The 9,661-nt window shown below is 47.3% G+C and overlaps 1 protein-coding gene across 1 annotated transcript in view; it reads right to left on the bottom strand.

Annotated features, from left to right (window-relative positions):
• Positions 1 to 58: 58 nt before the first annotated feature.
• kmt2cb (lysine (K)-specific methyltransferase 2Cb) overlaps positions 59 to 9,661 on the bottom strand; it is a 58,877-nt gene continuing 49,274 nt past the window's right edge. The window contains exons 47-59 of the mRNA XM_062482496.1: positions 8,919 to 9,115; positions 8,634 to 8,767; positions 7,955 to 8,231; positions 7,114 to 7,253; positions 6,230 to 6,358; positions 4,998 to 6,129; positions 3,331 to 3,467; positions 3,110 to 3,252; positions 2,810 to 2,981; positions 2,357 to 2,473; positions 2,175 to 2,248; positions 1,961 to 2,069; positions 59 to 1,876 (exon numbers count right to left, since the gene is read on the bottom strand). Coding sequence (XP_062338480.1) covers positions 1,784 to 1,876; positions 1,961 to 2,069; positions 2,175 to 2,248; positions 2,357 to 2,473; positions 2,810 to 2,981; positions 3,110 to 3,252; positions 3,331 to 3,467; positions 4,998 to 6,129; positions 6,230 to 6,358; positions 7,114 to 7,253; positions 7,955 to 8,231; positions 8,634 to 8,767; positions 8,919 to 9,115 — 2,854 coding nt within the window. The 3' untranslated portion in view covers positions 59 to 1,783. The remainder of the gene's footprint in view (positions 1,877 to 1,960; positions 2,070 to 2,174; positions 2,249 to 2,356; positions 2,474 to 2,809; positions 2,982 to 3,109; positions 3,253 to 3,330; positions 3,468 to 4,997; positions 6,130 to 6,229; positions 6,359 to 7,113; positions 7,254 to 7,954; positions 8,232 to 8,633; positions 8,768 to 8,918; positions 9,116 to 9,661) is intronic.

The raw sequence follows: 9,661 nt of genomic DNA, 5'->3' as shown, positions 1-9,661 counted from the left end.
GGAGACAGTACAATTTCTAGTTTATATGATCTCTAGTAAATGAAAAACACAAAACGCGTTAAGATGTAAAATAGTTTATTTTTGTAAATGTTTCTAAATTCAATTCCACAAACTCCAAACCTCTTATTACTCTGTACACTTCAAAAGGCATTTTTCCAAAAACATTTTAGACTACTTTACAGGACCAAGAAAAATGTAGCACAAACACACTGGCAGGATGATGTCATATAATACAAGAAGAAAAATATCCAAGAAACAATTTTGTTACAACCATTCATTGAGAAAATATATACAATTGAGTATTCGGAAAGTTAAAAAAATACATGCCATATACATTACAAGTTCTAAGACTGTCTCCAAAATTATACAGTCAACTTGAAATTGTGCACGCAAAACCTCTTCCATTTGTCACTTGTGAAGTGTCTGTGTAAGATAGATTTCTGATTAAGTAGAATGCCATCTCCATTGAAAATGTAGCACCACCTACTGTCTCAAACAAGTTTTCCCACAAATCATGATTTTGTGTGTGTGTGGGGGGATCCCCCCTCCCCCTTTCAATACCTTAATTTCACACATCTGAAATGGTCAACAATGTCATGGGACAACTGTACATAATTTCTATGTAAAAAACAAAACAAAAAAACAATAGAGGACAACAAGGTGGTTTCCTAGCCTATTCTGGTTAAAAAAGTAAAAGTTGTGTTTGGGTGGCTTAAAACCTAATTCACAGTTCTAGAAAATCAAACCTGATTAACAGCGAATACATCAGAATGTCCTCTTACACCAGAAGAGTTAGATTCTTTAAGCAATAACTTGTTACCACGTTAGTCAACAAAAATATTTCTTCTTCAGTGGTCAAAGTACGTGTAAATCACAAAACACTACACTACAATACCATACTTTTAATACAACAAAAATACTTTTGTGAATTATTGTGGTTATTTTACAAATTCTGTACAGAATAATCATAATATATACTCTCAAACTGAAATCATAATGTCCATCTTAAATAAATTTCAATGACAAATGAAACAAAAGCAGTTCAAAAACATCCCAAACATCAACAAGGTTAAGGTAGTATTTGGTCGGTTATTCCTATATTTTTCTTAATTTACATTTATACAAAAAGTAACAGCATGTCTTTAATCTTCAAAAAGCAATAGCGGTTCAGTCTTCTTTCAACTGTCTCATAATTTTGAGAATAAAATTCATTCACTCAATAAATACAAAACGTCCTCTCCAATTCCACTCAAATCACATGACAAGAAACCTATGATAAAACTGACTCATGGAATCAAGTATTTTAAAGTTGTGTGTGTGTGTGTGTGTGTGTGTATTTGTCTCTTTTTTAGTGCAAGTTAATTTTCCCTTCGTGGTAGTCATTGCTGTACATTCCCCATTCAGTGATGTCTACATTTAGTCATATGGTACACATTGATAGTATGTAACAAAAGGGCCTGCCCTTAATAACCAATAAGGCCGCGCCCCGCACAGTGCTCTCTCCTCATTCGCTGGTGGATTCTGCCCCTTATGTACATCTAACACATGCTGACAGACACAAGGTTGTCTGAATGAAGCAGAGCTTGCAACATATGGCACAAGTCACATCCTCTTATGTCCTTCTAGATTTCTCAACCCTACCGGCTTCTAACTCCTAAGGCGGGACTCAGAATGAACAGAAGGCCTGAGCCTGATGTTAGTGTGAAAACCCCTCCTCTTTCCCAGGGCAGATTATTGGCATGGAATGCATTTGTGTTTAAGTGTCCTCTTATGTAGTTGTTTGTCAGTTGATCCACTTCCTGCAGTTGGGTGCTCCACAGTGGCAGGGAATCTTGTCCTGGTCGTCCACAGAGTCAAACTTGTAGTCAAAACACAGCTGTAAAATAATGCAGAGTAGACAGTTGAGAATGAAGAAAAGTGTCTGTAAAAATAAATAATAATTTTAGAAAAAAAACCTCACCTCCTCTCCCTTCTCTACTCTGCGATTGGTGCCAATGATGATTTTATAGCCTCTCTCGAAGGTGACCCTCTCAGCGACACAGTTAGGGGTGCAAGAGTGGTTGATGTACCTAGAATTGCAAACGCAGAACATTCAAATGACACAGTCCATTATGCACACCGTGTCGCAAACATGCTGACGTGGACACGCTACACTCCACAAAGCCGTTCCTTACCTAGCCAAGCCGCCTGTACGAGTGGCGTCGACCACATGTTCACTATCGATGCGGAACATGAACACTCCTCGATTCTGAAAATCCCCAGATAAAAAGACAATAAGCGCTTCAATAAGAGCCGTCGCAGTCTTCGCTACATACCAATGACCTGAGCGTGACGGCTGGGGCTCCCGGCTCCTGACCTGAACTGTGTATGTCTTCTCCTTCCTGATGGCCACCTCGTTGCGGAGGATGGTTCCGTTGTACTCGATCACCATGGTTTGCTTCTCTATGTCCTTGGCGGCAAACAGTCCCAGACCCTGAGGAGGCCATCATTGATTCACAGTTACTGTATACATATACATAAGAAGTCTATACTTAGCTGGTAGACTTTTGACACATATTTCTAGGCAATGTTGTGCTTTAATGGGATAGACAGTGAAGAATGACAGGAAATATAGGGAGAGTGAGAGAGGGGACAAAATGCAGGAAATAGTCTGAGCTGGATTCAAACCCAGGCCGCTGTGGTAAGGCTTCAGCCTACGTGGTACGAGCAACTTGTCCGGTGAGCCACCGGGGAGACCCAGACTTGTGAATGTGTACTGGTGAATGTGTACTGTCGCTCCACCAACAGGTGGAGCGACATGGGGTCTCACCTGGATGCGAGAGCGGGCCAGGTAGACGTTGGCCCTCCACTCGCTTTTCATCCAGCGGTACTGAGAGGACCTGGGGTGCACCGTGGGGGGTTTGGTGTGGGGGGCACCACCCTCTCCCTGGGCCGCATTCTGGTTGGACCTGGAGCTGGTGGGGGGGGGAACAGTCTGGGGCCTGGGGGTTGGGATAGGAAAGTAGAGTTAGCAAAGAAAAACTGCAAGACTTTGCCTTGGTAATTACCTTGGTAATGTGAAATCTTAAGTGGGTCTGAAGGCCTGTAGACCTTTCTCTCCATACTATACCTTATGACCAGAGAGGTGGAGGTGGAGCTGGTTCGGGGCTGGGCGCGGGCTGTGCCGGCAGGGTTGAAAAACAGGGGAAGCTCCATCAGAGGGTTGCGTCCATAGCGGAAGTTATACCTCTCACAGGACTCCACCCCGGGTAGCTGCAACCAAACCACATTTATTTACATCTTAACATTTTGTCGTATTACTTGGAAGAAAAACCAAAAACAGGTACAAACCGATTCTGCAATCTTTGTGACAGCAGAGATGGTGAGTCCAAACAGGTCCTCTCCTTTCAGGTAAACAGGGAAAAGTTTCAGAGTTCCTGATTCATTCCTCCTCTCAGACACTGGGCCCAGGACCTTATCCCACACCCCTGGTAAACAACATCCAAGGAGAAAGACATACATGGTTAGGTTACAACAGCTAATTTGCATTTGAATCTTTAATGTGTCAAATATTGGTAAGTTATACATTGGATTACAGATTGGTAGTTAGACTTATAACAGTGCGCATGCAAGGCCCACACCGGATTCCCTATATAAATCACAATCAACTTGTGTGGTGCACATGAGCAAGTGTTTTGTCCCACCCTTTTAACACCAACAGTTGCCTATAAATAGCAATGAAACACCCTCACGTTAATATTCAACCATGACTGAGTGACGTAAATGGCGTCAGATCCCAACACCTTCAGGTGTGGTAATCACCCTGACCGTGTGAGAAAGGCTCTGTCATTGTCAGTTACAGACAGATCTGTGCAACCAACATGAGACGACAATAAACTCCTATCTGCCTGACTAAAGCATCAAAAGCGGCATTGGCTCAATGGTCATTCTGTCCTTGTTCACTTTATTACTCTTCGTAACATGCAAGAATTGTTTCCAATTAAGTAGGATTCCCAATCAAACTCTCTTAAGCAAAAGCATCTCTGTATTTATTATCCTAAATCATTTGTGTGTGTGTGCGCGCCTTCCAGCCAGGGAACTCTTCATATATAGTATGTGAAAGACCCTAACATTTCAGGTTATTATAGTCACAGTTTCTCATTTCCCCATGTCTGTACACACGGGCCAAGTGTCCAATGAGGACAGCAGTCTCTCGTCAAGTTTGTTGTTGGTAACAGGCATGCAAACAGGTCAGAGGTAAAAAAGGTTAAACGCATCCATCTGGTGCACTTTGAGAGCAAAACCTTAAGCTTGCTTTCCGATGGGCATTTCGTTCTGCAGTTCGGCAGTGTTCAACTTCAGTTCGGTTCAGTTGTCTACGCCTGCTCAGTGTTGCAGACTTTGAAAAAAAACTCTCCCCACTCCCCAGATGCGAAGCAAATGTTCTCATTGTATCTGCACAAATCACATAGGTTTACCCATTTCGGTTTCAAAAAGGTGAGTTTCACCTTTTACCCGAGTTTGCATGCCTGTGATAAATCCCAGTGCTTGCTTAGAAAGTGCCGTATGCCTGATTTTGTGCATGCGCAATGTTTAGTCACGGGGAGTCAGATGGCTGAGTGGTTAGGGAATCGGGCTAGTAATCAGAAGGTTGTTAGTTTGATTGCCGGCTATGCCAACCAAATGACGTTGTGTCCTTGGGCAAGGCACTTCACCCTACTTGCCTCGGGGGAATGTCCCTGTACTTACTGTAAGTCGCTCTGGATAAGAGCGTCTGCTAAATTACTAAAATGTAAATGTTTAGAAATGAGACCCCAGGGCTCTTAAAATAATATTAATTCTAAAAAAGAAAACCCCCAAATGAAGTGTTAACAGGCTTAGTTAACCAATTCTTCGACCCAATGAATCGATAATAACACAGAACTATTTTTACAATCAAATGTGATCGCTTTCATCAATTTGTTGTTGCAGCCCTACACTAGCTGACTAAAGGGGCAGAGCATACCGGTGCTACAAACCTTTAGCAGTGGAGTCGGCCAACACCAGGTCCTTGTAGCCCTGCTCAATGACTCGGATAGTGAACTCTGGTCGCTCCTCCCTCTCCTCCACCGCGCACACGTAGCGACAGCGCCGGTTGCCGTGGCGCATGCTCCAGTAGATGCGGCAGGCCTCGTAGCCGGCCGGGTAGATGGCGGTGGCAGAGTGGAAGGCTGCCATCTGCTGGGGAGTGAGCTGGCCCATGGCGTGCAGCACCAGGCTGCCCACACGGAAGGTGTAGCCCAGCTCGGGCCTCTGCACCGCGCTGGCCATCTGTCTGGCCTCGTCCCGCTGCACGTAAACGCGGCGGAAGACGGCGAAGCAGCGCAGCTCGTGCTCCAGAGCCTGTCCGGTGGTGCCGCGGGGCCGGTGGGCGTGGCACAGCATGGTCTTGTCCTTGAAGAAGGTGCAGTGGGCCTGCAGGGCACAGGTGAAGTGGTACACGTTGGTACAGCGCAGGCGGTGACAGCCGCTGGTGGCGCCCACCTGCTGGCAGAAGGCGCAGCGGACGGCCTGGCCGCGGTGCAGGGCCAGCTCCACGTTGATGAGGGCGCCGGCCTGGGTCTCGTACACCTCGGTGGACCACAGAGCGCAGTTGAGATGCACCCACACGTCCAGGTCCAGGTTGAGCAGCCTGGCGGGGCCGTCGGTGACACCGTCCCCCAGCTGGTGACAGAAGCAGCAGCGCCGCTGGTCCCGGAGCAGGGCCGAGGGCCGCAGGGAGGCGCCCAGCTTCTGCAGGAGCTCGTCGATCTTGTCCTCGTCCGGGAGCTGGGAGTTCCCCCTGGGTACCACCACCTGGATGCTCCACTTCCTCCAGCGCAGGCCCTTCTGTCTCTTCCCCTGGTGCCAGGAGTCTTGAGCGTGGTGGTGGTGGGGGCGGGGTCGCGCCTTCAGCTTCACCGTCACCTTGATGGCGTCCGACTTGGACTCGGCCTTGGGGGCGTCGCTGGCGGAGGGAAAGGGGATGGGAGGGGTGGAGGGCGGCGAGTGTTTGGGCTGGAGCTGGGCCAGGCAGTGGACGTCTAGAGAGGACATGTTGTTGCTGTACTGGTGCTGGGCTTTGGACAGGCTCTCCTTCTGCTCACACTCTGGCAGGAGAGACACCGAATCCTGGGAAGAGAAATGAAATAAATCCATATAATACATTCACCTACTAGTGTGGACGCATCTCAGGGTCTGGGTTTGTTCCAGGGGTGTTGGTGGGACCAACCTTGGTGTGTGCGGCTGGCCGGGGCTGTGTGGAGGATGTTGTAGAGGAGGAGGAGGCAGAGTAGAGCAGGAAACAGCTGTGGCTGCAGAAGACCAGGTTTTCATCTGGTCGAGGCTGGCCATCTAGCTCCTAGCCAGGTCGAGAGGACAGCCATGGTTTAGAGAAACAGGAAGGATCAGACAGACAGACAGACAGAGACAGACAGACAGAGTTAAGAGTGAGAGGGCTAAAAAAAATGAGACTCAAATGAAATCAAAAAGACCGATTGATGCGTGGAAAAACGCAATTTACTGTAAGAGGGGAGTTATATCAAATAAACATCAAGCATCAGCTCCACTGTTCAAATATCCTCTCCAGACTCCACAGTCTGAGGGCAGGGCGCTTAACCCACTAATTGCCCCGAGATTGATTTCACTCCAACAAGGATTTACATAATTGGAGCATAATGTGTGTGGAGTGAGTGTGTGTGTGGAGTGAGTGTGTGTGTGTGGAGTGAGTGTGTGTGTGAGCATATGCACATATGAATGTCTGTACTTGTGGGCCTTCGGGCTAACTCTGTGAATTAGAACGTGCTTTGAAGTGAAGTGTCGGCCTCGGGTCATGACCCGTCTGTCTGTAAAAGGAGGCCCTGGAGACACTGACAGATGCTTGAGCATCCTTCTTAAAGGACAACATTCTGATGACTTAGACAGAGGCCAATGTTTTTGCACTGAACGAGCACACTTAATGGATCCTATGGACCCTAAGCTCTATACATGATGGTAATAACGAAGGACAGATAATATACTCAATCATATCATCAATGTAGATTATTTACTTTTCTGATTTTACTTGACACTAACTAAAGGCGTCAGGTTAGCAAGTGAAGGGCTCTGGTAGTTTACCTGTTTGTGTATGAGAAGGTCTTTGATGGACTTCCGAACTCCATTTCCCAGGACCACCACTTTGCAGTTACAGCACCACTGAGGCTTGGGACCAGGGCTGCCTGGCGGCCTGTGATGGGCTTCCCTGGCTGGGACGGGCCCTGTAACACAGCCACAGTCCATTACACATGTCCCAACTCATGGCTTAACCTTTGTTAGGCCTCAATGATACGTAATTTCATTCTGAGCATACACATGAATTGTTAGTATTGGGCAAACTCCAGGACCAAATGGGTAAAAAACTAGGACGATCACTTAAGAGATGAAACACGTTGGGTTTAGAGATAAAAAACCGAATTAGAGAACCCTCTCCAAGCCGAGAAAATGACAGCAGATAATTGAGAGGCTAGAAGCCATCGGCCCCTTGATGAGGTGTCCAGTGTTTGAGTGAACTGACCACATTTATTAAGGGCAGGGCGGACAGTTTGACAAGCACAGAGCGAGTGTCGGTGCTCCAGTGAGGTCGGCCTCGGGGATCATTAGTTGGTTTCATTAGCTCGGTGGATCGTTGTCTCCGATCAATAACCATGCCCGTCAGCAACCTGGGCCCAGAGACGGGGGCTAGCAGTGACAGACGGATAACGAATCCCGAGGGGGGGGAAAAAACATGGACCGTTTGTAAACATTGTTAACCAGGGCTAATCATGTCTGCAGCCGACCAGGACGCGCGTGTGTGTATGCGGGGGGGGTGATTTTTTTGAAACATTGCCCCCTCTTGTAGAAGGGCTCCCGGTGTAAGATACATGATTCTTTCAAATTCATTCCCAAAAGTAAAAGCGTTCATAAAAAGTGGTCCTCTCACCTGAGGCGTGGGGCTGGAAGGGCATTTGCTGCCCCTGATGCTTCATCATCCCCTGGGGGCCCCCAGCCCTGAGGGGCTGGCCTCCCGGGGCTGGCCCCATGTCCACGCGGCCATGGAAGAGTGCGGTGGGGGGCCGGTGCTCCAGGCCGTGGGGGCCCACGCGGAGCCCGCTGAGCATGGCCAGGGGCCCACGCTCGGGGGTGCTGCTGACCTCATAGCTGCTGGGGATCTTCACACACAGCAGGTCTGATATGGCTGCCACCACGCCTGTAATGTTCTGTAACGGCCACAAGATAGACTGGTTACACCCGCTGAGTCATTTTCTTTTTGACTTTTCTTTTCTCACTAATAGATTAGTATAGTACACTAGTACATAATAATAGTATTTCATTTTATTTGACGGAGGCCTTTCCAAACACTCAAGGACATCCTACACAAAATGGGCCTATATGGTGAGTTAAAAAAACGATGGCGGTTAAAAATACATCTAGAATCAGGAGGACAGATAAAGAAAATACACTAGGAAATATGGGAAAGGCTAAAGGTTATAGGCAGTACGAAAGAGATGTGCTTTGAGGAGTGTTGTGACAACACATACGACATAACAACTAGGTACCGAAGCTTGATAGATACATTTCAGTTTTTTCAGCATGTCACAGGACGTAAAAGAGCGTGTAACCTCTGCTGCCGCTGGCCTCAGCGTGATGGCTACAGACACCAGCCCAGGCTTGGAGTCACACATGGGCCCCGAGTGAGAACTGAAGAACATGTTGCAGGGCTCTGTCTTGATGTCCTGAAGCCTGGTCAGCGAGCCTTCAGGAAGACGAGGGAGAGCACACAGGGAGACGGGTCAGGACAGAACATAAACTCAGGTTATAGAGTCTTGCCAAGTCACCGATGACAACAGTAACCACTTCTTGGAGAATCTAAGATGGAAGGGAGGCCGCTGTGAGAGAGCTGTCACCTGTCCTGTCACCTGTCACCCCGGTGGGAGCAGGGAGCATGGGGAGGACGGGGGAAAGAGAGGGGGACCGGGGCTCCTCCTTCACCAAGGACAGATCCGGGTATCGACTGATCTCCATGCCAACCACACTTTCGGGAGAGGACGAGGGGACAAAGCTGTCAGGTGTGTCCCTGTCCTTGCAGTGCTCCTGTCCTCGGCTACAGGGAAGAGAAGGAGAGGAAAGCAGAGGGAAAATCCGTTAACGCCAGTGAGTGTGTGGTCACGTGATACCAGTCAACCTAGAAAGGGCAGGGGAGGAGTACTTCAGTGTTTCCCCTACCATTATATTAGGGTGGCGCCCCGCCCCCCCAACGGCACCCCCCCCCCCCCCCCCCCCCCGGAAGGTCAAGTTAATAATTAAAAAAAAAATTTTTTTTATACATATATATTTTCTATATAGCGCCAGATCACAAAATAAGTCATTTAAGGTTACCTTTCCTATACAACAGGTCTATAGCTTGTTCTTTTATTAAACAAACTAAATGGCCTTATGTCATTTATCTTATTTACACGACGGCATGTCATTTCTGTCTCTACATGGTCTCTACATTGAGTTTTGCCACGGATTCAATTCAATTTTATTTATATAGCACAATTTTAAAACAACGGTTGACCCATGTGCTCGCAGAAACCCCAAAATACAACAAAACCAACAATAAAACATATTGATATATACCCAAAAAGACATTAAATAAAGAACAGAG

This window comes from Osmerus eperlanus, chromosome 16 (assembly GCF_963692335.1).
Source record: "Osmerus eperlanus chromosome 16, fOsmEpe2.1, whole genome shotgun sequence".
Taxonomy (NCBI): Eukaryota; Metazoa; Chordata; class Actinopteri; order Osmeriformes; family Osmeridae; genus Osmerus; species Osmerus eperlanus.
Note: the sequence above shows the minus strand (reverse complement) of the source record. Positions and strands in the feature narration are given on the sequence as shown.